The 26,823-nt window shown below is 50.1% G+C and overlaps 2 protein-coding genes across 18 annotated transcripts in view; both read left to right on the top strand.

Moving 5' to 3' along the window:
• Nucleotides 1–23,371, top strand: part of UBAP2L (ubiquitin associated protein 2 like) — a 30,281-nt gene extending 6,910 nt beyond the window's left edge. For 2 of the 16 annotated variants that reach the window (XM_085560465.1, XM_085560466.1), the window contains exons 5-29: nt 1,693–1,861; nt 2,169–2,264; nt 2,963–3,008; nt 3,322–3,431; nt 4,933–5,007; nt 8,262–8,314; nt 9,774–9,859; nt 10,296–10,467; nt 11,330–11,531; nt 12,687–12,964; nt 13,243–13,415; nt 14,089–14,278; nt 14,866–14,920; nt 15,364–15,538; nt 15,721–15,793; nt 16,429–16,624; nt 16,715–16,803; nt 17,455–17,508; nt 18,100–18,181; nt 19,310–19,527; nt 19,616–19,721; nt 20,861–20,928; nt 21,221–21,418; nt 21,877–21,927; nt 22,403–23,012. In XM_085560465.1, coding sequence (XP_085416591.1) covers nt 1,693–1,861; nt 2,169–2,264; nt 2,963–3,008; nt 3,322–3,431; nt 4,933–5,007; nt 8,262–8,314; nt 9,774–9,859; nt 10,296–10,467; nt 11,330–11,531; nt 12,687–12,964; nt 13,243–13,415; nt 14,089–14,278; nt 14,866–14,920; nt 15,364–15,538; nt 15,721–15,793; nt 16,429–16,624; nt 16,715–16,803; nt 17,455–17,508; nt 18,100–18,181; nt 19,310–19,527; nt 19,616–19,721; nt 20,861–20,928; nt 21,221–21,418; nt 21,877–21,927; nt 22,403–22,498 — 3,111 coding nt within the window. In that variant the 3' untranslated portion in view covers nt 22,499–23,012. Of the gene's footprint in view, nt 1–1,692; nt 1,862–2,168; nt 2,265–2,962; nt 3,009–3,321; nt 3,432–4,932; nt 5,008–8,261; nt 8,315–9,773; nt 9,860–10,295; nt 10,468–11,329; nt 11,532–12,686; nt 12,965–13,242; nt 13,416–14,088; nt 14,279–14,865; nt 14,921–15,363; nt 15,539–15,720; nt 15,794–16,428; nt 16,625–16,714; nt 16,804–17,454; nt 17,509–18,099; nt 18,182–19,309; nt 19,528–19,615; nt 19,722–20,860; nt 20,929–21,220; nt 21,419–21,876; nt 21,928–22,402 lie in introns of all 16 variants that reach the window. The other 14 variants (XM_031506862.3, XM_085560473.1, XM_031506861.3 and 11 more) reach the window with 13 other exon arrangements.
• Nucleotides 23,372–24,714: 1,343 nt separating this feature from the next.
• HAX1 (HCLS1 associated protein X-1) lies at nt 24,715–26,499 on the top strand. Of its 2 annotated transcripts, none has more exons than XM_085560528.1 (8): nt 24,715–24,834; nt 24,982–25,190; nt 25,271–25,401; nt 25,522–25,567; nt 25,684–25,799; nt 25,894–26,044; nt 26,206–26,276; nt 26,365–26,499. In XM_085560528.1, the coding sequence occupies exons 1-7, from the start codon at nt 24,782–24,784 to the stop codon at nt 26,250–26,252; spliced, it is 753 nt and encodes a 250-aa protein (XP_085416654.1). In that variant the 5' UTR covers nt 24,715–24,781; the 3' UTR covers nt 26,253–26,276; nt 26,365–26,499. The 2 variants fall into 2 exon arrangements, with proteins under 2 accessions (XP_085416654.1, XP_021387972.1); XM_021532297.3 differs by having other exon boundaries at nt 26,118–26,276.
• Nucleotides 26,500–26,823: the final 324 nt, after the last annotated feature.

Here is a 26,823-nt window from a genome sequence, read left to right as displayed (position 1 = left end):
AATCAGTGACTTCTAGTCAGAGAACAAACCCCTGCTATCACAGCTGTTTAACTGCCTAGAGAAACACATTGCTCATGAGTAGCACCCAGGACAGTGTGCAGCACATAGAGCTGTGTAGCAGCTCCTCCTTTCTTGGATGAGCAGCAGGAGGCCCTGCAGGGCAGGGCCATGGAGAGGCAGGCAGGGAGCTGGCACAGGAAGTGCTGGGCTGCCACTGATCCAGCCCAGTGGCCTTGTGGTCACAGGCAGCCCCTGCAGTGCCATTGGTCAGGCACCTTGGAGCTGCTTCTGACCTGGGTCTAGTTTGTGCAGCCATCCCAGAAAGGGGATTTTTCTTACAAGAAACAGACTTGATTAAACAACAGTTCTTGGTTAGCTACTTGTTAGTTGCTTGGGTGCTCTGGTGCTGAAGACAGCTTACCTGCTGAGCTAGATACTGGTAATGTATTGTATTTCAAGTAGTAAAGGAGAAAGTATGATCTTAGCATTAGATTGGATTTGGTTAAAAAAAAAAAACTTACTTGAAAAATGTTTACTTGGAATACTGTAATTTTAAAGTTTATTTCTGAGACAGATATCTATGGAGAAAGACTTTGGAAGACTTGGGTTTGATGGCAGTTTGTGCCACTATGTTGTTGGGTTTTTTGCCATTGTCCCTGCATGCTGCCATTGAAACCCAGCTGTCTGCCAGTTGCGTTTTCAGGTGATTGTCAATGACTTAAGACTATTTTTAATTGTTCTAATAGTGTGCAGCATCAGTTTAAGAACATGACGCCAGTGCAACTGTCAGAAGATACATGGGTGCAGGCCTATGGCAATGAGCTGGAGGCAGGCTTAAGATTTTGCAGTTGAACTTGCCTGTTTGTTAACTTCTGTGATGCTTCTCTCCATCTAAGATGTTATTGAAGGGAGAGGTTTTGTTAATAACTTTGCAACTGCTGAAAGAGCTTAACCCAAATATTGACTGCAGATCACTATGAAACATTTACCTGGGTTATTCTGAGAGCTCCTGATGACCTGTGTGAAAAGGCAGGCTTTTTTTCCCCCCTAAAGCAAGGTAAATGTATCCATGCTTTAAATTCTAGAAGTATCATGACATCTCTGTTGAAGAATTTTAGTAGATTTTTGCAAAAATAGAGTAACTCCTCTCCTGTTACCTCGAATTGCATGCCAGTCAACAGAAAGAAAGCTTGGCTCAAAGGAAGATGATGTGCTGTATGTAGACTAATAGACTCCTTAAATAATTGATCTGGAAACCATTCCTGAGGAGAACTGAAACACTTACCCCCCGCAGCCCCCCAAAGTTACCAGACTAGCCCAGACCTGCGAGGCCTTGGAGGGAAGTATTTCAGGAGCTGGGCAAAGAATCCAAAAGAGGCTCCAACCCCTGATGTGGTCCCAGATGTTTATTCCATGGGAGGAAGAGGGAAAGAGAGCAAACAAAGAAGGGACAGAGCTTTAGCTAGCCTCAGTACAGGAAGGGCTACTTGGCTCCCAGCCAATTGGGTCAAGAAGGGAAGGAAGGGTTAAACTAACATGGTCACACTACAGGGTCTCTGGGGAGGGAAAAACCATTCCCCAGAGCAATACATTGAACCCTGTTATATTCTGTCGCATGTTTAAATCTTTGTGTATTTGCACCTTTCATTGATCTAAATGTAATTAATTTCTCTTCCCTCTGCAAACCTTCAGCATTCCTGGGAAATGGTTGGGAAGAAGAAAGGTGTCTCAGGACAGAAAGAGAGCGGACAGACGGAACCCAGTGAAGAAAGCAAAGAAAACCGGGATCGAGAGCGGGATTTCAGCAGACGACGTGGCGGGCTGCCGAGGCGAGGGCGAGGTGCCACCCGTGGAAGAGAGTGTATGGACCTTCCCTAAATTTAATAACTCCCAAAACCCTCACACTGAAGCACTGTGCTGTGTAACAGCTGTCAGTAGAGCTTTTTGGGCAGACACATGTCTGTGTATGGATATGTTCTGTGCTCCCCTGTCTGAGATGATTCTTTGCGTGATGCCCTCACTTAACATCAGTTTAAATCAAATTTTCAGGGAGCATGTGGTGATCTGCTCCCCCACACAGCCACTGTGTTTTGGGGTTTGAGATCTGGTCTGGCATCCTTGTTAAAGCAGGATGAGTGTTGAAATGTCTTTGCATTGTTCTGTTTCAGTTCGGGGCCAGGAGAACGGACTAGATGGTGCTAAGAGTGGAGGATCTTCTGGAAGAGGCACGGAAAGAGGGAGGCGGGGACGTGGCCGAGGCCGAGGTACACACGGGATGTGAAGTCCCCAGGGGGTGGGAGAAGATTTACATCATGTAGCTATCTCCCATGAGGTGCCAAAGCCACTTTTATGGGAGGAATTGCCAAACTGAAAATATACACTTGATTTTTCTGTTCTTGTGCTTACTTTTAGTGCGTACATATTGCTTTCCCATGTTAAAGATGCTACAAACAGCACCTAGTTCTTGCATCACATCCATGGAATTTAGGGAAAAAAGGTGCTTTATTACAGAGGTGGAAAGTTAAAAAACTCAAGGTTAACTATTTTAGCAGTGGCCAGTGGCTTGTTAGCAACAGAACCTGCATTCTCATTCTTGCACATGTATCTGAGCACCATCACTGGCTTGGACTTTAAATACTTGGAGCAGAAATTAGTTTTACCCCAGAATCTGCTGCTTAGGAATTGTTTTTGGTGGTCACATACTGCAGAAATCAGAATCTAGGGTCCAGTGCTTCTGGTTTGTGCCAGCTGAAAACCTCATGTGAGCCTGCATTGCTAATCATGCTGCCAGCCAGCTGAGGTCACTCCCATACATCAAAAGATGTTGCTGGCAATCCCATCAACCCAGGAAGATCCTCTCCACTTTCATATTCTGGTCATCAGAGCTCTGTGTTTGTTCAAGTGTTTATTTTCCCAGTGGTGTAGAGCCAAGGGACAGCTGTGCATGTGTGTGTGTTTACAGGTGGCTCTGGACGGCGAGGGGGAAGATTTTCTGCCCAAGGCATGGGGTAAGTTCCACTGACACAAACCACAACAAAAACAAAAGTCTGTGCATGAATGGTAGTGTTTGTATCGGTCATTTCTGTTCCCATTTTCTTTTAGATTGCTTTGTTTGGTTTGTTTTGTTTGGTTTTGTTTGTTGGTTTTTGTTAATAAGGCCCAAGTTGCATCATGGTAACTTAATTTTGGGATGGCTGCTGTAACTGAAGCATCTTGCTGCTGAGAGAAGTGCCTTGTGATATGTGTTATGGTCTGAATAAAATCAATTGCTTTCAAAATGCTTTAGCAGAGTGGTCATTTCCATCCTTGTATTTCTTACAGAACTTTCAACCCAGCTGACTATGCTGAGCCAGCCAGCACGGATGAGAACTATGGGAATAGCAACAACACCTGGAACAACACTGGGAGCTTTGAGCCGGACGATGGCACAAGTAAGAATCTTCACATGTGTGTGTGCTGGCTTGTATTGAGAGTGTGAGTGGGTTTTGCATCCATCCAGCTGCAGTGAGGACATTCTAGGCAGGTCTTAGGCTCAGGAATGGAAGAACAGGTGTTGGTTCAGAGATGGATTCGGTCACCCTGATACTTTGCACCCTTTGCACATTAGAAACGGGAGCTGGATGATTGCTCTGGGGTGAGCTTGTGGGTGCTGTTGCCTGGCAGAGGCACAGGAACACTTGCCTCTATTTTTTTTTCCTGTAGAAACCTTGTTAGTGCTTGGAAAGGTATTTTTTATAAACTGTAGTTTGATAAGCAGATCCAAGATCTCCAAGTGTTTGGTGCATCATTTTAAGAATTACACGGATGTATTGCTCTTCATCTTGATACCGAGAGCATTCTTTCTTTCATGGTGATCTTGCTCAACCATGGTGGGATAGGACTTTGTTACAGAAACGAGCTGAAAGCAATTCTGCTTCCTTCCTTGTTTGGAGCAAACATATTTGCTGGGTGATTCTGAGCACCCAGCTGCCTCTGCACATTCTCCTGCATTGGAGAACTGGTGCTCTGGGTTTTCTTTCATGTATGCACAATATTGAGACACAGGTGAACTGAGATTTTGCAGTGTGAGAATGGGACAGTCAAAGTTCTTGCTTGTAAATAGCCTTTTTTGAGGGATGGGGGAGGAGGGCAGGGCTCATCGGTGGTTTTGTCTTTTTTATGGAGCAATCTGGCACCACTGCAAAGTTAAACTATTTTTCCGCAATCACCAAGTATTTAAGTAAATACCATGTCTTGGGTGTAAGAAGCATCCACACCTGTGTTAATGGTGCTTTAGACCCCTTACATACTTCTTGGTTTTGCTGAAAAACTGATAGGTTTCGAAAGAGAGAATTAAAGTCCTGTTAACTGGGATACCTTTTACTGCATACTGTTGGTGTCAGGGAGAGGGTGGGGGTGGTTCATTTGTGTTTTCATAGGTTTTGTTAATTTTTTTTTTCTTCAGAAAAAAGCTGTTGTGAAAGGAGGGTGTTTTTGTGAAACATCAGCAGACAGAGTGATCATCTTTGCAACGGAGATGGGATTTTTAATACTAGAGGGATGGACACAGTTTTGTGTGCTGGAAGTGTGGCTGTCTAGTGGGAACAGGCTTCTGTTTGAATGGTTTTCATTTTCCCTGTGTTGGTTTTTTGTGGAATTGTGGAATGAAGTGGGATAGAGTGTGGTTAGGGGGAGAACTGAAGATATTTCTGATGAACAACTCAGATTTGGTCTAGTACTACAACACAGCTGTAAAGTTTATTGTGCAACACCACTGGTCACCTGTGTTGTGTGTGGTTGTTTTGTTTCCAGTTTAGTAGCCACAGGCATCTCTTTAAATTAATATCCACAGGTACAATGTGACTGGTGTACATGGGGGCAATGAAACTCACCTACACGTTCTAAAGTCAAAATTTCACTGGTTGTCTTTCTTTTCTTTTTTTTTTGTTTCAGGACTTGATTTCATTGGGGGTGAGGGGTCAAATTATCCCCGAAAATTTGACACTGCTCCTGGTACGATACATCCAGGTGCACTAACTGCCCCGGATACCTTTACTTTATAGCTTTTTTAAAAAAATCTGAAATATCTGTGGATATGTCATTCTTCTCTCTTAATTTGTTCATTTTAATTAATATTTGACATTTGTTCTGACTGTGCTTTTACTAACCTTGAGACCTTGAATGTAAATTGGGAGAAGCTAACACCAATTCCTATGGATTATGCAAATTTTAACTTCAGCCATTGCTTCTGGATGTCCAGAGCAGCTCTGTGTCCACAGCGCTGGTGGCAGAGTATGGCACCTGAGGCAGGAAGTGTGAGGCAGCTCAGTCATACTCCCTGTGCCTCACATCCCCAAAGCTGTCACTTGCTGTTGTCCCTGTGCCTCCTCTGACCTCCCTGCTGTTCCTGCTGAGGGTCACCACTGCTACCAGGGCAGCTGCTCTGGCTGAGCTCTCTCTGTGCTTTTCCTCTGCTTTTGGCTGCTGCTGGGTGAGCAGTGCTCAGTGGCTGCTCTGGCATGCTCAGCCTGCCTGGCTGCTCCTCTTCACCTCCCTGCAGTTGAAGATGATGGTGGATTTTGAGATGACAGGGATGCTTGATGGCAGAGCTGCTCTGTGCCTGGCCACTTTTATTTCCTGCTCATATACCATTATCCTTATGAGGCCAAGAGATGCCCATGAGGGGATGCAGTTTGCCTTACATCTACAGAATTCCATTGTGTCCACAATAAGGCAAACATCTGGTTTGTTTCCTCCATCTAACCTGAGATTTTGAAGTTGAGGCTAAGGTCCCAGAAGAACTTGCCACTTGACTCTTGGAGGTCAGGGCAGGAGGAGAAGTGTTGAGGCCAAGGAGTCTCTCATGCAAGGGCCTGAAAGCAGGCAGACATACATGTTGTGCTTCTGCTGTGTTGGAGCATTCCGGGTTAATCTTTAACTTCCACAGGCAGCACAAGGCCATCTGCTCCAGCACTGCCATTATGATTTTGCTGCCCTTTGGCTTTGTTTGGATTAACATTCCTTGTAGGTGCAGAGTGGGGGCCTTTGGGTGTGTTGCCTTCCTAGTGCAGGGTGACAAGCCTGCATCCAGTCCTTGCGTGGCAGCAGACTGCCTGCTGGGCTGTGGGAGGAGCAAGCTGGGTGGTTATCTCCCAGTTTAAAATGAAGAGAGAGTGTATTTGGTAAGGGATTTGAAAAACTTGGAGACACAATGCAATATTTTTCCTTCACCACATTCATATTTGCACATGTTCTTGGCTTAATTTTATTTTTCCTCTTTTTCTTGTTTTGAGGCACTTAAAGACCAGCAGCTTTTTGAAGGGCTTTCTGAAAGTAGAGGAAGGCTTGCTGTTCAGAAGACCACCCTTCTGAAATGGTGTTAGAATACTCAGGGTATTGCTTGTGTTGCAGCTCTCCCCTTTGGAAGAGCTTGATGGAGAGCGATGCTGTTGGTTTCTTTAAAACTTCCCATGCTGTGCTAGTTGGGAGTTTTCTGGAGTGTTCCTGGTGAATCCATCGCAGGTCTTTGATTCTCCATCTGCCCCTTTGTGTGTGGGGAGCTCGAGCCGTGCTGAGTCAGTGTCTGATATTTGAGGAGTAGACTTGCTGGGAAAGCCCTGTCAATGGCTGTTCTTCATCTGCAGGGTTTCCTTCTGCTTTTAGTGCTGCTTTTCTTTTCTTATTTTCTGCAAACAAGCAAGACTTAAGAGCCCCATGTTATGTTCTGCATGCACAAGCTCTTGGGGCAGCTCTCCTGTCTTCCTGCTCTCTGGGCCAGCTGCAGGTACATCCAGCTCCCACTTCACCTCTTGGGTCAGGCTTGGGCTAGAGTGATCTTTCTGATCCATGAAAATTTGGAAAGCAGCCTTCTCACTACTGCTGTGAGGGCACCAAAAATCTAAGGATTGTGGGAATTCAGGTTTCTAAACTGCAGATGTGTTTTGCATTGGATGTGTTGATGGTTCTGGCTGTGGAGGATGGGGTAGTGTGCCTTAAGACTTCTGGCACTCTGGCAAGTATTGTTGTATTAATATCTGTATTTCAGACTTGAATATATAAAAAGGTAAATCCTGGGGACTTCTTGAATTGGCTCAATTCATCAAGCAAGACAAAAAAGCAATGAAAAAAGACTAATTTATTGATACTTATTTCATGCACTAGATCCCCCAAGTCTAGACAAGTGGTTGTTTAAATACACAAGTGAAGTCTATATGGGGAGATCTGTGTCCTGCAGAAGAGCTCAGAATGTTCTCCTTCCCCACACACTTTATGATGTAAAAGGGCTGATACCAGCTTGTTCCATCCAGTAAGTGTCTTCAGGATTAACCGTGTTGGTGCTCTCCAGTTTTCTTGATCTGGTTTGTGTGGACTGAAAATAAGCTGCACAAAATGAGACTGGCTTTATGCTCTGAGGTTTATGGGGATGTGAAAGCTCCTGCTGTCTTCCCAAACCAAATTTTAGTTGGTAAATGGAATCTGAAACTGACACATAATATTCAAAGTACACAGAGTAAACTGTGATGGAAGCAAGGATTGGAACAAGTTGAAAATGCAGCCAGGCAAAACTCTTTTTCTGGTAAATTTTGCTCGCCTAAAATGTACTGTGTTGGATTGCAGCTGAGGTTTCCTGCTTTTCTCCCTGGTACTTCAAGCTGCACACTTTGAGCATATCTCTGAAACTGGTCACAGAAAATGCAGGAATCCCCTAAATTTTCTTTTCTGAATCCCATTTGCTTGAGCACAGGAGGTTCTGGAGCGCTGAGGTTTCAAGATTTTTCTTCTGATGGGGTGGAAGATGAACCATGGGAATGGCTCAGTTATCCTCAAGTTTTATAGAAACTTGAGATTTACCTGTATGGTGAGGTTCTGTGCCAGAGCTGGCAGGAAGCCCACAAGGGAGGAGCTGCTGGGGTAACACTGCTTGCAGGTGCACAAACCTACAGCTACTGCAGTATAAGGGAAAGACAGGAAAATGGCACAAGGAGGCTGGGGACAATGCTGGGGCTTCCTTGCAGAGCTCAGCTTCCCTTTTGGGTGTTGGGAAGATGTGCTGTCAGCCCAGCAGTTCCTCTTTTTCATCCCAGCCTTCACCAGCAAGGCAGAGGCAATCCCATCACAGCACCTTGACCATAAAAATCCTGAGTTGAGATTGACTGCTTTAATTGTCTGATTGGCAAATACAAATCCTCCTGGCTGCCTGCAAAGCTCCCCAGTGCTCCCCAGCTGTTGGACATAGAGCTTTGATGCATGCATAACTTCTGTACCTGTTGTTGTCCTTATAGGTGCATGGAGGGCAGCGACAGAAGAATGGGGCACGGAGGACTGGAATGAAGATGTAGGTATTTTCTGAACCCATCTCTCTGTGCATCTGCCAGCAGGCTGCTGTCCTGTCTGTACACACAGAGCTGCCAGGGGAGCTCAAAAGCCCATCCTCCACAAACCGTGGATGGAGCCCCAGGCAAGCTCCCAGCCCCAGGAGCTATGATGATGAATAAGTAATTGTTGCATCTTCTACAGGATATGTGTTATAGAGCTTGTCATAGGAGCCCAAGACAGGAAGAGCTCTCCTGGGGCATTGAGGCTGGTCCTCTCATTTCCTGTAACTGCAAAATGGAATTCTTCCAAAAACTGGCCTGACTCCACACAGGCTTTTTGCTCCACTCCTCTGGTGGTGTGGCAGTTGGGGAAGATTTGCCTTTGATCACACCAGCAGCAGTTTCATGTTTTCATGCACATCATGTGCCTCTGCTGGTCCTTGTGATTTGAATGGAAACAAAACTCTTGACTTTACTTTCTGACATGCTCTTTGGTGTGTCTCACCATCTTGTGTCACTCTTGTCTCCTTCAGGAGAGACTGGACATTGTTAGCACCTTCTGTTAATGCCTATCTATAAGTTTCTTCTGAAATGGGCTTCAGTCCCTCTCTGAATCAAGGAAGGACTTCTCGTCTTGCAGATGGGAGCAGAGTTGGACATTTTAGTGTGATTGTTAGTTTTGTGTGCTCATTTTGGCTCAGCTGACAGAATGGGCAAGCACAGCAAGCATTTGTTTGCCAGGCACCACCTGGGGGAAGCACTGCTGCTGTGTTCAGAGATATGAGCAGCTTTTCTTTGTTCAGTCAGGTCTCTGCTAGAAGGGAGTTTCTAAGAGCCTTTCTTACTCTCAGTATGTGTGAGATGCTCCCAGGAGTTCTGGATTTACACTTAAACTCTGGCAGTTCAGTTTGTAGCAGCTCCTCAGTCTGGAATAGAAGCTGTTGTGTTCAGATATGTTTCAGGCCATATTTCACAGGTCATCACTAACCTCCAGCAGATTTTGGGCAATATTATTTTCCCTTCCATAGTTGATCTGTTGGTCAGATCATCCAAGTGAGCCCAGATCATTGGAAGCTTAGCTATGGATCCAAAGTTTCTCTTTGACTTTGTTACCAGTGCTTGCACCTACTGAGCAGGGGCTTTTGCAGGTCTGTGCTGCATGCCATTGACTCAAAGCAGCACCCCAAAGTCCTAGGGCAGACCTAGGGAACTTACAGACTATGGGAAATTTGTAGAAGCATTTGAGAGTTTTTTTTTCCACTGGCATATGACTTGTGCGCTTGCCTGAGAAGAAACAAAAGAAATAGAAACTAATTCTGATGAAAGCCAAATGCTAGAGAAGTTTCAGTATAAGCACTTGAATTTTTTTAGTTTTTCTGTGGTTGTTTGACTCAAACATTCATGTGCTTTGTGTCATAGGCACTGTTATGAGGTGCTGCTCTCACTTTTGGATTCTTTTTTTCCTTTTTTATCTTTTAGCTGTCAGAGACAAAGATCTTCACAGCCTCCAATGTGTCTTCAGTGCCTCTGCCTGCTGAGAATGTGACAATCACAGCTGGACAAAGGTGAGAGCCCATGGTGATGCTGTTTTCCTGGAAAAGTGGCACATGAGTCTCAGAGCAATTTGCCATCTTCGACTAAACCTTACTAGCTAGTTAAAATGCAGCAGCTCTGAATGAGATGGTGTGGATTTAAATGGAAGAGTTGATTTAGGAGTTACTGGGTCCTAATCCTGGATTAGAATTTTCCTAGGCTCTGTTGCTGGTTCTTCAGCTTTGGGGGAATTTTGCTGGGTTAAATCAATGTAAAGTGTGATTTAAAAGCAAAGGCCGTGCAGGGTCTTGCTTGGTCAGTCTTTTTGAGACTGATACCAACAGTTCTGAGTTAGCATTCTGCAGGTTCCTTCAATTTGTGAAGTAAAAGCTGTGAGGCTCGAGGGGGAATACTGTTCTCATGGAAGTGGGAGCTTCTGGTAACCTCAGTGGGTCTTTGTCTACCCAGAATTGATCTCGCAGTCCTGCTAGGAAAGACACCCTCTTCTATGGAGAATGAGTCAACAAACCTGGAGTCATCCCAGACTCCTTCCCTGGCGCAGCCACTGGTGTTCAGCAATTCTAAACAGAGTGCTCTATCCCAGCCTGCCTCTGGAAACTCCTTCTCTCACCACAGCATGGTAAGGAAATGCTGGTCTCTGCCAGTGGGTGTTTGGCTGAGGTTGCTTTTATCTCCTGTTGTTGTATCTGTTTGGGTAATACAGGAAATACAGTCCTGATGCTCGTTGCTTGGGACTGGTAGAGTGAAATAATTTGCTAGTCTGCTTTAAAAGCAGTGGCCTGAAGTTCATTGCTCAATTTGAAATAATTGTGATAATTCCTCCCCTTCTGCCTTTGTCAGATTTGCAACACATGCTTCATTCCTGCTTAAAGGAAAGGAAAAGCTCTTTTGGTCCAGGGCTTGCAATTCCAACAGTTTGAGAAACAGAACTGGTTGGGAACTGGTGTGGGGTGGAATGCTGGCACCCACTGACAGGAGAAGGAAGGAGACATTGAGTCAGAGTCAGGGATGTGCATAGACTTGGGCAGATGCTGCTTTGTGTAACTTCAGCAAAAAGAAATAAAGTTTGTTTACTTAATGGTGAGATAGTTGAGGAAAAATTTTCAAAACCACATTAACTATAAAGCCAGGATCTCCTGGTGTTTTTCTTTTAGTGGAACTGAATGCATGAGAATAATTCAGTATGTTTTTTAAGATCCTGTCTGTTAACTCCCTTTGTAACCCCCTGTGACACTGTACCATGGCATGGGTTGGGCAAGAGATGAGCATACCTGTGTTCACACACGATGGAGGCTGGGAAAGGAACATGAGCCCTTCCTGCCAGCCGTGTGTGTGTGTTTGGAGCTCAAGAGTGTTGAGCTGAGGCACCCAGTGAGAAGAAGCAGGATACAGTGCATTTGGGTTGATGTTCAGAGATGTCCTCTGAGCCAAGTTCCAAGCCATGGGAGACATTGACTTTTATCTCCTTGCTGAAATTGCAGGTGAGCATGCTGGGGAAAGGGTTTGGAGATGTCGGGGAGGCCAAAGGCAGCAGTACCACAGGGTCGCAGTTCCTGGAGCAGTTCAAGACAGCCCAGGCACTGGCTCAGCTGGCAGCTCAGCACACCCAGCCTGCTGGGAGCACCACTGCTGCTTCCTGGGACATGGGATCCACCACACAGACCTCGTCTCTGGTGCAGTACGGTAAGAGGCAGCACAGCTCCCCAGAGGGGAGGGAACGTGTTTCCCCAGAACTGCAGGGGCACGCTGGGAGCAGGGTGGGAGGGATTCAGCAGAGGATCTGTTCACAAGTTCACAACCAATTTAGCTGAGCTGGAAAAATTAAGAGAGCTGTGAGTGAGACTAAAATGTAATATTCTGTGTGAATCTCTCCCTGTTCTTTTTATACTTGGAACGGTTGAATCTGTCATTCCAGACACTTTCGGGGCCAGGGATCTGGTGTTCTTGAGCTTCTCAGTGTGCAGAACTACTTCCCAGTGTAAAGCTGTGCCAGAAAAAGTTCTGAAAGGGCACCTCTGGAGAATAGCTCCCAAATACAAGTGCTTCTCCCTGCTGAACTCCTACTATCTTTTAAGGGAATTTTAGGGGGATTTGCTCTTAAATGCCAAGAAGTAATTCTATCACTAGGCTGGCATGAGGGAATAAACAGGAATTGAGAGGCTCTTTTCAGATGAGAAGCTGAGTTTTGGTGTGGTTGAGTGCTGGTGTCATTTCCTTCAGCTTGTGCTTTTTATAGGGAAATGGCTCTGGTTCAAATCTAAGCTGAAGAAAAATTGAGCTCTGTCCTAGTGACAGTCAGTGTTGCCAGCTTCTGATCTTCTCAGACAAGAAGCCTCAGAGGACAGTCACAGAGAATAGGAATTGATTTTGAACAAACTGTGGAAAGGCTTAGTCAGATGAGGAAGGTGGTGCAAAGACCTGAGGGTAGGCAGCCCGAAGTAGTGATGTTACTTGAAGATACCTAGTCCCTGCAGGAGAAGGGTGAGGCAGTGGAATGCAGGACTGATAACAGATGGGAAGGAAGTGGCCTGCAGGACTCTGACATGCAGTGTCTCCACATGAGGGACTCTGGAGCCCAGCTTTTCTTGGAGAATAGAGGACTTCTGCCATGCAAGCTGACTTTGTCCTCTAGGGACGGTGGAAGCAACTGAGGGAAGAAGGGCTTTAAAAGTCTTGGCATTGATGGTAGTGAGAATGTGAGGCTGGGAGCAGAGATGCTTAAGTTCTCTGCTCTCTGGCAAGCTTCAGGATGAAACATAAAAAGGGTTTCTTTTTCTTGGTAACCATCAGAATTTGATTTATTTTTAAGGAAACAAACCCTGCTGTCTTGTCCCATAGATCTCAAGAACCCAACAGACTCTTCTGTGCATAGTCCCTTCACCAAGCGTCAGGGCTTCACATCAACTTCAACCATGATAGAAGTGTTCATGCAGGAGAAGCAGCCTGTGGTGACAGCCTCCACAACCACGCCGGCACCTCCATCCTCACCACTGCCCAGCAAAACCAATCCAGTTCCCCAGATGTCACCAGGGTCCTCGGACAACCAGTCCTCAAGTCCCCAGCCAGCACAGCAGAAGCTCAAGCAGCAAAAGAAAAAAGCATCATTAACATCAAAGGTGCAGAGCAGTGGTGGGGAAGGAGACATTGGGTTTTGTTAGAGCTGCAGTAACAGCCATTTGGGCTGCTGAGGGAAGGTTTGGGCTTGGCCTCCCTGTTGCTAGCACTGAGCGTTTGTGGGGATGATGGAGTTGTGTGCCTGCCTGGGTTGAACAGTGTAATTCAGGGGCTGCAAGCCTGTAACTGCCATTGTGTGCAGGGAAATGAGGGTAATAAAGTCATTCTCTGGGCTAATCACAGGGAATGATTGACCTGTTCTGTTGTTCCTCCCTTGTAGATTCCTGCACTTGCGGTGGAAATGCCTGGCTCGTCAGATATCTCAGGGCTAAACCTGCAGTTTGGGGCGTTACAGTTTGGTTCAGAGCCTGTTCTTGCTGAGTATGAATCGACGCCCACAACCAGCGCCGCCGTTAGCCAGTCTCAGAGCAGCCTCTACACCAGCTCGGCCAGGTGGGGACCAGCAACCTGTTCATCCAAGCAGGCAGCTTTGGAAGTTGGCTGATCCTGTGGACTGGAGTTGTCGTGCATACTAGTAGACCCTTTCTGACTGTGCTTTGGTCACAAAGGGGGGACAATGTATGCAACAGCAAAGCGCAAGTTGCCAGCAGACTCAATGGGCAGCTCTGTGGCTCTTTGGCCTGCAGTACTTGCACAGTAAACAGTTTTTCTGCTACCCTTAAACTGTGTTGTTGAAAACATAGAGGGGGAATCCCCAACACAACTGCTCCATGTCTTTGGTGAACAGATTCTGAGTGCTTTGTCCTTTTTGCCTGGCAAACTTGGACACAGTGGGGTAGGAGTATCTTTGGTGATGGTCCGTTTGTCTTCTGTTGGGCTGATCCTTATGGCCAGTCCTTCAAGTACTGGGACCTGAGTGGTGGCAGCTCATGAAGGGTTGCCTAAGGCACAGCAGTGTGTGAGGCAAGGCTGCAGCTGTGTGTCCATGACTGGGCTAGCCCTGCTCTCTGGGCACGTTTCTTGTCTTGGCTGCTTCATTTATACTGGTGCTTGGGGCTTTTTGTCTTGAGTATTTGAAGTGAAGAGTCTAGTCTCAGCCAGCAGCTTACAGCAGGGGTGTTTTAGAGGAAAATGGAGGAACATTTTTTTTTTTTCCCTTTTCCAGTGAATCTTCATCCACAATTTCGTCCAATCAAAGCCAGGAGTCTGGTTACCAGAGTGGCACAATACAGACAGCAACATTTACCTCCCAGAACAGTGCTCAGGGACCACTGTACGAACAAAGATCCACCCAGACGAGGCGATACCCAAATTCTATCTCCTCTTCGCCCCAGAAAGATCTGACCCAGGCTAAGGTAAGAGAACAGCTTTGCTCACCCATTGTGCTGAGTGAGCCTCACGTGTGAAGTGTCTTGGGGAAAGCTGAATGGCTTATCAAATGGTTCTGTAATCCTTCAGCCTCACTGTGTGGCTGGTGGGCTCTAATGAGAACTCTTCTGGCTGCTGTGTTTTGTGCCTGGGTCTGGATCACTGGGGTTAACAGCAGTCAAGCTGATTGCAGGGCATGTGTTGTGTCAATGAAGAGTTACCCTGCTAGAGAGGGGCACTCACACAAAGAATTGTGTTACGGATTTGGTTATTGTATGCTGCACACCAGTTCAGTAATGTTATGTTTGGCTAATGAACTTGGATTGAGAATGTTGAGGCAGTCTTAACTACCAGCAGCAGAGAAACTTCTTGCACTGATTTCTGTAATATACAGCTGGGGACTATGCTGGCATGGGACTAGACCTTGGGACTGACCCAAACAGTCTGGTGACACATCCTGGTAGCGGGACCTTTTCATAACTGCAAGAGAGTGTGAGAGAGAGGTGACACTAGCTCTGCCTCTGAAAATGTGCAGCTGTAATGCCCAGTACTCCTTTTTTCTCTTCTTCCTCAGAATGGTTTCAGTTCTGTACAACCCACGCCATTACAAACCACACAGGCTGTTGAAGGTAAGAGTCTTGCCAGTATGGCAGGTGTCCTGTATCTCTTGTGCTCATGTTCTCTGCTTTGAATTAGAAGCTTTATCTGTGCTGATAGCAAGTTTTTTCTTTGCTGGACTAATTGCTGCCATTCAGATTATTTGTTTGCCTCAAAACATTCAGCTTTCTGCTGATCCTTGAGTTCCTTGAAGGGTCACCTATGACAATAACTTACTCTTCTTTGTGTGTGGAAGGCATTTTGTCTGTAGGCCTCGAAGCTCTTTGCAGAGCCAGTGTTAGTATTGGGGTAAAGTGAGCTGTAGAACACAATCATAAGTGTATATCTGTTTGGCAGCACTGAGGGAAGCCCCAAATCTCCCAGCTCCTCTAGCTGAGCACTTGCTGGTCCTTGCCCTTGTGTTACCTTCTGGAAGTTGCCAGTGACTGCCCTTAACCCAAAGCTTTGTTCTTAGGTGCTACGGGCCCTGCGGTGAAATCCGACTCCCCCTCTGCTCCCAGTATTGCACCTCTCAACGATGGGGTGTCTGCATCATCCTTGCTGACAACAGCCAGCCAACACTCAACAGCTCTGAGCAGCCTGAGCCACAGCGAGGAGCTCCCCAGTACAACCACTGCCCAGCTCAGCAGGTGAGTGAGTGGAAGGGGTGGATTTCTGAAGAAGCAGAAATCTATAGCAGACATCAGAGTCTGTCTCATGCAGTGAGGAAGACTATGACTCATCCCATTCAAGCAGATGGGAGATGGGATGGTGCTACTGATGTTGGCTCTCTCACCTTGGTCTGACAACGTTTTATTTCTCTTCCTGTCAGTGCATTACCCACCCAGCAGAACAGTCTGTCCTCATCCACATCCTCTGGGCGAACATCAACTTCAACCCTTCTGGTGAGTCTGGGTATGATCTCTCACTGTGTACCCTGTTTCTGCTCCGCTTGGCAGGGTCTGCTGGGGAGCTTGACCTTGGGGCTGCAGCTGTGACAGGAGCTGCCAGGCTGCTGGCTGTCCTGCTGGAGTTTGGATGTTGTGTGGAGAGAGACAGCAGGGGGTAATGTCACAACACTGTGCACCGGTGGCTCAAGGCTGTTGACACCCTGCCTATTTCTGACTGAGCAGTGCCTTCTTTTGAGCCTGTAGTAGCTCTTGAAGGTGCTGCAGAGTTACAGCCACGTGTCAGAGCAAGCTGGTAGCTGATGCAGTGGAACCAAATATGTTTACTGCTGGAGCTCTTGCAGTACAGTTCCTGGGTATTGGCTTTTGCAGCAGAATAAATTGCCCTGCTGCAAAGGTGGTGTCAAGCCCTGTTCCGCTCATTGGACAGATGTGTCAGGATGTAACCATGAGGGAGGTCTGTAAGTGTTAGGGATTGGCTGCTGTCAGGACTTTGGACTTAAGCCAGGCTCACTGCAGAAGTATCCAGATGCAGACAGAGGTGCATAATGTTCTGTGTAGCAAATGCCCTGTGGTAGCTGTGCACTTGGTTCCATCTGCCTGATCCCCTGACTGCTTCCTTCCTTCCATAGCACACAAGTGTGGAGAGTGAAGCAAGCCTCCATTCTTCTGCTAGTACTTTCTCCACCTCCTCCAGCACGGTGTCAGCTGCCCCACCGGTTGTCAGCGTTTCATCCAGCCTCAGCAGTGTCAGCAGCCTGGGCCTCAGCCTCAGCAGCAACTCCACAGTGACGGCCTCGACTCGCAGCTCTGTTGCAACCACATCAGGTACTTTCCTGGCTACTGCTGCACCAGAGAAAGGTGTGACAGGTAAGAGAGTGAGCTTCACTGGAATTTTCCTTTCTCCTCCTTTTTCAGGAAAAGCCCCTCCCAATCTCCCTCCTGGAGTCCCACCGTTGTTGCCTAATCCATACATCATGGCTCCGGGGTTGCTACATGCCTATCCGGTGAGTGGAGCTTCGTAGTGTGTGTGTCATGCCAACAGGTCCCTCCCAGCCCCCTCTGCAGCAGGGAGGGATGTAGCGTAGTGGGGAAACAAAAAACTGTGACGTAGCCCAGCAAGACTGCCTTGGACAGGCAGAGTTTGGACCTGCTGTTTTTTTCCATTATTTCCATGTGCCTGTGGGGGTAAGCGTGTGTTGTGATCACCCCAGGGCAGAGTCTACATGCCTGTTCTCTGCAGCCTCTCCAGCCTTTTAAGAGTCCTTGGGCAGAGCACAGTGTGTGGAAGCTCAGAGCTGTGTTAGAAATACGGTGTGACAAAGGGCAGTCAGGGCAAGGGTAGCAACAGCCACAAAGTCTAGGGGTGTGTGTCACACCCTCTCCTAAAGGTGAGGACAGATTTCAGTTTTGAGATGATTCCCAGAGAGAAACTATTGAGTGGCTTTATGGTATGGAGCACTTTCCTTTGAACAATTCCCAGAAACTTCTGGCAGCATCAACCTGTCTCAAGGCTCTGGCTGCCTGCGTCTGGTGGCTTCTGTGGCTGCTGACCAGCTACTTCTGGCTTTCTCTCATGTTTATCTAAATGTTTAATCTAAAATTGGGTGTCCTTATGTTGTCCATGTCCCCAATGTCATCTCTGACTCTTTTTCTAGCCGCAGGTGTATGGATATGATGACTTGCAAATGCTCCAGACGAGATTCCCATTGGTGAGTACTGCAGAATGACAAGGGCACACCACTTCCACTGGTGCTGCTTGGGTAGAGACAAGTCAGCTGAAGAGCTGGCAAAGTGGTGTGCTGAGTGGATGCACCTCTCTTATTGCAGCAGTGAGGAGTTATCAGTTGCTCCTTGGCACGTGGGGAGTTGCCAGCATGCATTATTCATACAGCACTATCCGTTGTGGAGCCAAGGAGCACGTGTTACAACACAAGGGCTATTATAGAGATTCACCTCTGATCCGTGACAGAGCCAGTGACTAAATACCTGATGAGAATGGGCTTTATTTAGCAACAGGACATGTCCATTTTATTGTGAAGAGGGGGGAAAAGTCCAGCCTGTTTAAGAGCTGCATACCAGTAGACCTTATCTGGTTCTTCTAATAGCCAGATGAGGGGGATGGTACATGCTACAAAAACCTGGGGCTGCTGTAGGTCATGATCAGCGTAGAAGTGGCTGGTTGGACTGCAATACTCAGACATATCTTGCAGCTACAATACAGAAATTCCTCTCTCCCAAATATACTGCTTTGCACTTTGGACAGAGCTGATAAAACGTCTTCTTTTGTTTTTATTCATCAGGATTACTACAGCATCCCATTCCCTACACCCACCACACCACTGACTGGAAGAGATGGCAGCCTGAGCAGCAATCCATACTCTGGTAGGGAAAAAGACTGCTCTGATTCCCATCCTGTCAGGGTTTGTGCTGCTCCTACTAGTGTCCTGTGTCTTTGTCCACTGGAGCTCCTCTGCACCTGCACTGTGCCTCCTGCACTGCTTTTGGTTTGGAGCATGCTTCTCACAGCTAAATTCTTGCCTTTCCTTTGAGCATCTGGTTGTGTTGAGGTCTGATACTGGGAAGAGGTGGGCAAGTAGGATTTAATGGGGCAGTTGGAAAGGGAATGAGGAAAGGCTGAAAGATTCTTCAAGGCCTGCAACTGAGGGACTGCTTTCCAGGTGGTTGTGAGGCAGGTGGTAAGCAGTGCTTCTCAAGCACCGAGAGTAAAAACAGAAACACAAAATATGGAGAAATTATTTTTTTTCTATGGGACAGTCTCATGGAGAAAGCAAGTGAGAAATTTGAGACCTGTCAAACTCAACCCAAGCACCCAGTTGAGTGCATGACCTCGCAGTGACCTTGGTGAGTGCATTAATGCACTGCCAGTCTGCAGTGGGCAGTGTCTGTGCTGAGCTTTCACATGCTTTAGGAATTGCTGCACTTGGAGGTTCACTCTTTTTCCAGCAGCACTTCTCCTCAGCTTTGGCAGAGCTGGTTTGCGTGGAAGTGCTTTTGCCCAGGTGAGGCTGAAAGAGCTCTATGAGCTTTGAACTATGTAAAGCTCTGAATTGAGAGTGTTTGCATGGAAGAGCCAAGCGAATGCTCATCAAGATCAGAACAGGGAGCTTCCCCCAGCCCTGCAGCCGAGCCCTGCACAGCCCAGGCAAGGACCTGGGTTGTGTTCAGTCCTGCTGGTGGTGCATGGAGATGGATGAGGGACAGCTCTAGCATCAGGCTCTACTAGCAGGTTTATCCAGTGCCAGACTGTAGGCTTAGCTACTGTGGCTTCCCTATGCCTCTGTAGTCCTGTTAGGGCCAAGGAGCAATTAACAGCTTCACCTTATCAGTGTGCAAAAGTCTGAGGACCACAGTCCTTGGCACTGGCAGGAGGTGGGGGGGAGGGGGTGTGATTGAAGTCACTGTTTATCAAAAGACTGGATCACCTTTGGGCTGAGTTGAAATGGGCCAGGATCTAGCATCTGTTCTTCACTCTCTCCTCCTCTGTTTCAGGGGACTTAACAAAATTTGGCCGTGGTGATGCCTCTTCCCCTGCTCCTGCAACAACTCTGGCGCAGCCTCAGCAGAGCCAGACGCAGACTCACCACACCACGCAGCAGACGTTCCTGAACCCGGCGCTGCCTCCTGGCTACAGTTACACCAGTCTGCCATACTACACAGGGGTACCAGGGCTCCCCAGCACCTTCCAGTACGGGCCCGCCGTGTTCCCTGTGAGTGTCCCAGAGGCAAGGTGTGTGATTTGGACAGAAGGGTGGCGCACCAAAGCCTCTTCTCACTCTGTTCCTCTCTGTTCTGTAGGTTGCTCCTACCTCTTCCAAGCAGCATGGTGTGAATGTCAGCGTCAATGCATCAGCAACCCCTTTCCAGCAGCCCAGTGGCTATGGCTCTCATGGGTACAGCACTGGTAAGAGACCAACAAAGAAGAGCACTTTCCACAGCAGCAGGGTTTGCTCCCAGGCTTACTGGCTGTGATAGGGACTGCTGTCTTACAGCAGTAATAGAGAAAAATTTCAGAGGTGCCCCTCCCAAGTAGTTTGATTATCCTTAGAAAGGCCCAGGATTGTTCTGCATCCAGGCCTGGAGCAGGTTTGGGGGTTACAGGTCACTTCAGTGCCCTCCTCTGTGCTCCACAATCAGCTGTCTAGGCCCTTGCATTACTATCAGAAGCTTAAGCTGCTGAATGGGTTGGTTTGTTGGTTTTTTATCTGCCTATACGTGATTAACAGAACAGCAATTGTTCTGGGTTTGAATTTGTTTCCCACCAGTGTTTGGCAGACACTTTCTAAGGAAGTGTCCTTGATTCAAAGATGCAGGAAGGTCGTGAACCTGCTGCCTGTCTTCGTACTTGGTTGGTGTCTGGCTGACTTAAACAGGACAGCATTTGGCTCCCTCTACCAGTCTTTAAATTCCTCTTGTCACTTTTTTCACTGCATTAGAGCCCTTCAAGATAGTATTTTCTCTTTGAGAAGGTATTTCAGCTTTGTACCAGGTCACCTAGTGCTGACTCCTTTAAACTGCTTTCATTTCAGCACTTTTTCCATGTATTAAATGATGCATGAGGTGTCCTCTGGGCCACCCTCTTTTATGGACAGCCAACACCCCATGGGGCTTGCCCTGTCAGTCACTGCATCAGCCATCCCAATCTATAGCTGAGTTGCCTTTACAGGCAATTGCTTGTTTTACACCGGAGGAGCTTTTGGGCTGTTCTTGCTGCTGTGCCACATGCTGTGGATTTGTTTCCCTGTCTGTCCATTGCATTCCCCAGCTCTCCTCACACCTGCTGTTTTCCATGTGTTTCTCTGGGTGGCAGCCTGCCCTTCAGCTGGTTTCTGGAGGAATTTTGAAACAGTGTGTCCAGCGCCAAATAACTTTTATTGGGTGCTTTGCATGTGATCATGCCTTGGCCTGGCTGCCCAGGCCAGTCTGTCTGTAGATCTTTTCTGACTGCTGGAGCTCTCCACCAGGTACTGCTGGTGTTAGCAGCAGGCAGCTCCTGCTGACCCACTGGCTGCTGCCTAACACCCACCTCTCCCTTCTCCCCAGGAGTATCCGTGACATCCAGTAATACAGGCGTGCCAGACATCTCGGGCTCTGTCTACTCCAAAACTCAGGTTAGTGTCTCTGTGCTTCCTGCATCGCTGGGGAGGAGAAGCCAAGCTCTGAGACAGCCTCTCTGGGCAATGAGGTCTCTTCCACTTGGATCAGCCAGCCAGGGAGAAGGGAAATGCTTGACCTTTCCCAGCTTACAGCAAATCCAAGCCCAGAAAGAGCCATAGGAAGATACTCTCTATCCGTTCTCTGTACTGCCGGCTGACTCTGGGCTTGTGATGGGTAGAGATGGGGAGGAGCACGGTGCCAGCCTGACTCCCCGCCCTTATTCTGCCGTTGGCATCTCCTTCTTAGCAATCCTTCGAGAAGCAGGGATTTCACACTGGAACCCCAGCAGCCTCCTTCAACCTGCCTTCGGCGCTGGGCAGCGGCGGCCCCATCAACCCTGCGACAGCAGCGGCATACCCCCCCACCCCCTTCATGCACATCCTGACCCCGCATCAGCAGCCTCACTCGCAGATCCTCCACCACCACCTGCAGCAGGATGGGCAGGTAAGCAATACCCCTGGCACCTCAGCCCCTTGCTGGGCTATCTCCTAGGGCTCTTGCTCCCCCTTTACATCCCTGGTCCCTCTCTCCCTCCCTGCCTCCCTCTCTCATGCTCTGCAGCGGACACATGCAGTGACAGGCACATGCTCAGACCTGCACATACACACAGGGCTGTAAGAGGATGAGGTGAGAAGGAAGGCCTGGGGTGTGCTCTGCCAGGGTGGGTACTCAGCACAACCCCCTGGCTACCAGCCTGCACCAGATAGGGCCAGGTAGTGCCCCCTCATGCAGACACATCTGGGGCACCCCACCCCCCCCATCCTCAGAGGGGCAGCTCCGCAGACCAGCACCAAAGGGGTTCCTCGCCATAGCCATGACCCTGCAGGAGCTTTCAGGTCTAACCGTGGATTTCTATTGTCATAGTTTGTCCCTTTATTTTACATATCCTGGTACTGCAACAGCTTCCATATTTGCAGATGATACTGTGCTGCCAACGCCAGCAGGAGGATCAGGTAATGAACTCTCTGAAAATGCATTTGCCGTGGGCTCTGCCCCTGCCCCTAAGGCTCCCCAGGATCACGTAGCCCCTTCCTTCTCCCCCATGGCCCTGCGAGGTGAGGAGAGGCCCTCAGTCAGTAGATGCACACACATACATTTGCGCGCAGACACAACCCACACCGACCCTTCCCTGTCTCCTCTCTCCCTGCTGCCCACAGCCCTGTGTGCTGCTGGCCTGGAGCAAGGTGTGGAGCCGAGGGCGGGTGCTGGGGTACGGCAGGTGCAGCTGCAAGGTGTGCTGGAGGCTGCCCCAGCGCCAGGGAGCCGAGTTGGGCTGAGATGGATCGGCGGCTGCTGAGGAGCCGTAGCCCAGAGCACCTGGCCAGGGCCGTCTCTGGGGCCCAGGCATGGCAGTGTGACCCCGCAGAGTAGGCCAGGGGTGCTTCCCCTGCACTCACCACCTGCTTCTCCTTCTGCCCTTTCCCGCAGAGCGGCTCCGGGCAGCGCAGCCAAGGCAGCTCCATCCCCCAGAAATCCCAGGCCAACAAGTCCGCCTACAACAGCTACAGCTGGGGCGCCAACTGAGGCCGGGCCCCTCGCCACCACTTGCTTCCGGAAGAGAATCCCAGTGCCCCTGATGATGAGGAAGGATCCCAGGGAGGAGAGAGCCCTGCAGCGGGGAGCGCCCGGGCCCCCAGCCCCAGCAGGGCCCCGCAGGGCAGGCCGCAGGCACCTCTGCGTTGTCTGTCTTCAGCCACTTTCCTGTTGTATGTAATATAGAATTTGTATTTTTTTCTTTTTTTTTTTCCTTTTTTTTTTTTTTCTCTCTCTCCTCATTCAGATATGAACCGTTTGCCGTAGGGGCCTTTTTTGGTTTTTACTCCTTTCTATCCCCTCTCCCATCCAGCTGCCCCAGAATCTCTCAGATCCAAAGGAGTGGAAGCTGCGAGTCGCCTACAGCAAACCCCCTTATTATTAGGATTAAGACCAGTAATTGATATGAGCAGCATTGTAAGATTAATTAGTTGAAGTGTTTTTTTTGTACCGTGTTCTAAATTTAATGGATAAATGTGTCTTGTATATAAAAACAAAAACCCCATGCTGTCCTCTAGTTCTCTCATTTCTCCCCCACCCCGTCGAGGGGTCCCCCCTGGTATTTTATGTTCTCCATCTGCGTCCCTCCATCCTCATGGGCCCAGAGTGCAGGTCCTGCCCTGCTTGCACGCTGTAAGTATCTTCTGCTTTTGGGTTGGGGATTTTTTCTTTTTTTTTTCCTTTTTTTTTTCTGTTTTGTGGGGTTTGGTTTGGTTTTTTGGGTTTTTTTTTTTTTTGTTTTTTTTTTTGGTTGGTTGGTTTTTTTCTATGCAGTCCAGATCTTGTATTTTTCAGTTCTACCTGATCCCTTCAGCTGCAGCCCCAAGCGGGGATTTACTGAAGAGAATAAAGATCACAAAGTGATGTGTGTATTTTTTCCACCTTCTCAGCCTCGTTCCCTATTTTTGGTGCAGGGGGTGGGTGGCCCTGGGCGGTGGGGGCAGTGCTTCCCCCACCCCTCCCCAGCTTCTTGCTGGTGTTTTTGTCCCCTCATTTTGTGGGTTTTTCCTTTTCCCAGCTGCAGCACTGGGCAGACCCTCACCCTCTGACCACACTGCTTCCTGCTGAGCTCTGCCTGCTGTCCCCACTGCTCTGGTGCTGCTGCTGCTCCCTTTGGGGGTTGGGGGGTGCTCTCCCTAGCCCCTCCTCCCCACAGTCATGGGGCAGCCTGGGACGGTGGGCACATGACGGAATCTGTGGTATTTAAATTAGTCCGATTGTAGAAAGCCTCTGTCTTTCAGCCCCGCTGCCAAAGAAGAAGTGGTAATTTGTGCTGGTTTTCAAGGTTGTTTATTCTTGCTTATCTGTAACGTGTTCTGCTGCCCTGCCGCAGCTCTGTCCTGCAGGGCAGCATGTGGGGCTCTGCCCTCAGTGGGATGTGACAAACATTAAATACCAGAAACTCCCTGGGCTGGATTTACAATAACGTGCCAATATCTGTCACCTATGTTGGACAGTGTGTCCCCAGCCTAAACCAAATGAAAAATGCCAATACCAGAGTAAAACATGAAAGACATGAAGAAGAAGACAAGGCATACCAAATTTCCTCTATCTTGTCCCCTTTGAACCCCTTATATAGAATCCTAAAATTCTACTTTGGCACCTATGCCACACTAATTATTGCTTATATCAAACACTCAGAGCTTGTAACTCATCCTGTAAGATTGAAAACTTTTCCATGGCCAGAGATCACAGCCAGTGTCTCTGGGGGCTCTGTCCAGGGGGTTCCTGACCCCTGCCAGGGTCCCAGGGCAGCCAGAAGGACGCCCTGGACTCCCACAGGCACCGGGGAGGGCAGCGGGACCGCTGGGAGCCGTGCCCGAGCTCCAGGTAAGGGGCTGGGGGCGCCGCCGGGGCCCTCGGGCCCTGCGCGGGCCGGGCTGGGCCCGTGGGGCTCGCTGGGCGCGGAGAACGGCGGCGGGAGCACACGGGCCTGCAGCCCGCACCCGCCCCCGGTGCCCCGGGACACTCCCCGGTAGCTCGTGCCAACGGGGCTGGGCAGCCCTCACTCCCCGGTAGCTCGTGCGAACGGGCCCGGGGCCGCTCCAGGCCTCGGGGCCCTCACTCCCGGTAGCTCGTGCGAACCGGCCCGGGCCGCGGGGCACCGGGCGCGCTCCGGGCTCCGGTCCCCGTCACAGCACGGCCGCGCTGCCGCAGCGCCGCGCGACACCCGGCGGCGCTTTACGGCCGCAGCGCTTGGCGGCAGCGCGACCCGGGCGCGGCGGCGGGACGGGGGAGCGGGGCCCGGAGGGGCCCGCAGGGACCCAGAGCGGGATGAGCTTCTACGACGTCTTTCGCGGCTTCTTCGGGTTTCCGGGACCGTGCAGGTGACCGGGACTCCGCCCGTCCCCTGGGTGCCCCCGGCCTCGCCCACACAGACCCTGTCCGTCTCTCAACCGCCACTTGCCCCACCGGCCCCGGGCCTGCCCCGCTGGCTCCGGGCTCTCCGGTGTCTCACTGCCGCGGTCCCGCAGACCCCGGGACCCGCTGTTCGGCGGCGCGGCGTGGGACGAGGAGGAGGAGGAGGACGATGGCGGCCCGTCCATGTCGCAGCCCCCCCAGGACTTCGGCTTCGGATTCAGCCCTGGCTCCTCCCGCGGCGCCTTCGAGGAGCTGTTCCGGGACATGGGCGAGCTCCTGGGCGTCTTTGGGGGCTTCTGGGCCGAGCCCCAGCAGCCTTTCGGTGGGTACGGGAAGGGCTGAGCGAGCTTCTTGGGGCCGCTCGGAGCCCCTCGGCCTGACCGACGCCCCTGTGCTGCCCAGAGCCCGCCCTGCCTGGCCCCGCTGAAGGCAGCGCAAGGCGACCGCTGCGGGACTCGATGCTGAAGCACCCGGAGAGTCCCCCCGCCGGCGCGGCCCCGGGGAGTCCCCGGCCATGGAGACCCTTCTTAGGGGTGGGTGAGGGCTCTGGGTTCTGCCTCCCGCAGGCTCTGCAGCGGTAGCCAGCTCTGTGCTGCTGTAGTGCTGCCTTAGTGTCGTGCTTGGCCTCAGTGCTCCGTGGCTTTGTCTTGCAGCTGGAAGATGCTCACCGGGCTCCTCCTGGCCTCAAGGAAGACCAAGGTGGGTGCTGGCAGCAGGGGCTGAGGGCTCTGCCCTCCCTGCTCCACCCACCTGTGCTGCCACAGCCCCGGGGGCATGTCCCCATGCTGCGGCCCCCATCTTGCATCTTCCCCCAGACCTGGACTCCCAGATCTCCTCCGCTGGGCTGGGGACCATCCTGAGACCCAGCGAACCCAAGTCCCACTCTTATTTCCAGAGCGTCTCTGTCACCACAGTGACTCTCCCTGATGGGGTGAGTGTCCCTGCAGGCGCAGCAGGGCTGTGGGGGACCTGGGGACACCGTCCCCGTGGCTGGGGAGTCTCTCAGGGCTCGGTGCTCTGCACAGGGGGTGGAGGAGCGCCGTACCGTGCAGGACAGCCAGGGCCGCCGGGAGACAACGGTGACGCGCCGGAGGGGGGACCAGGCCTTCATCACCACCACCAAGGAGGATGGGCAGCAGAAGGACTACCGGGAGGAGGTGGTCAACATGGATGACCGTGAGTGGGGGTCTGGGGAGGATGCAAAGAGTGGACAGGGGCCCCGCTGAGGGAGCTCTCCCTGCCCTCGCAGGGGAGCTGGCACAGTTCGCTGGCACATGGCCGCAGCAAGAAGAGCTTCGTGCTGCCAACCCGAGCGACCCCTCATCTGTGCTGGGCAGATTCTTCCGACGCTGGTTCTCGAGCTGGTAGCTGTGCCCAGGCCTGATTGAGCAGCCCCTGTGTGTGACAGGTGCGGGCTGGGGGGACCCTGGGCTTGCCAGGTCTGTCAGAGCAGGCAGTGGGCAGCAGCCTTTTCTCACCACCGATTTTTGTTGTAGATGGGTCAGATCTTGCTGGAAAGTGGTGCCTGGGCTGGAGGCTGTCCACCTTCTGCAGTGCTGCAGAGCCACAGGGAGCCCTGTGGGGGGTTAAGTGTATGTGTGTACAGAGCAATAAAGTCTATTTATGCTAAACGGTGACTTTCCTGCTCCTTCAGACTGGCATCTCATGCGTTTGGAGGCAGATTCCCCCTGTCCACCAGGATGAGTGGGGGGGTGCCTCAGGTGTGCAGGTGATTGCTGGGTTCCTGTGCCTGCACTGCTCCCTTCTTACCTCCCTCTCCCATTTCCCTGCCTGATGCTGTGCTAATGTCTCCCCTGGGCCACTTTTGAGGGCCTGGCCCAGCCTGGAGGCCTTTCCAGGACTTCTTTATTAGTGTTGACTGCAGCTGTGGCTCAGGCAGGGATGTGGCAGGAATAAAGGGGGCTCCTGGCCATGAAATACCTGTGCCTGCTCAC

This window comes from Lonchura striata, chromosome 25 (genome assembly GCF_050655825.1).
Source record: "Lonchura striata isolate lonStrDom1 chromosome 25, ASM5065582v1, whole genome shotgun sequence".
NCBI classification, from domain to species: Eukaryota; Metazoa; Chordata; class Aves; order Passeriformes; family Estrildidae; genus Lonchura; species Lonchura striata.
The sequence above is the reverse complement of the archived record's forward strand: the minus strand, read 5'-3'. Positions and strand labels throughout refer to the sequence as shown.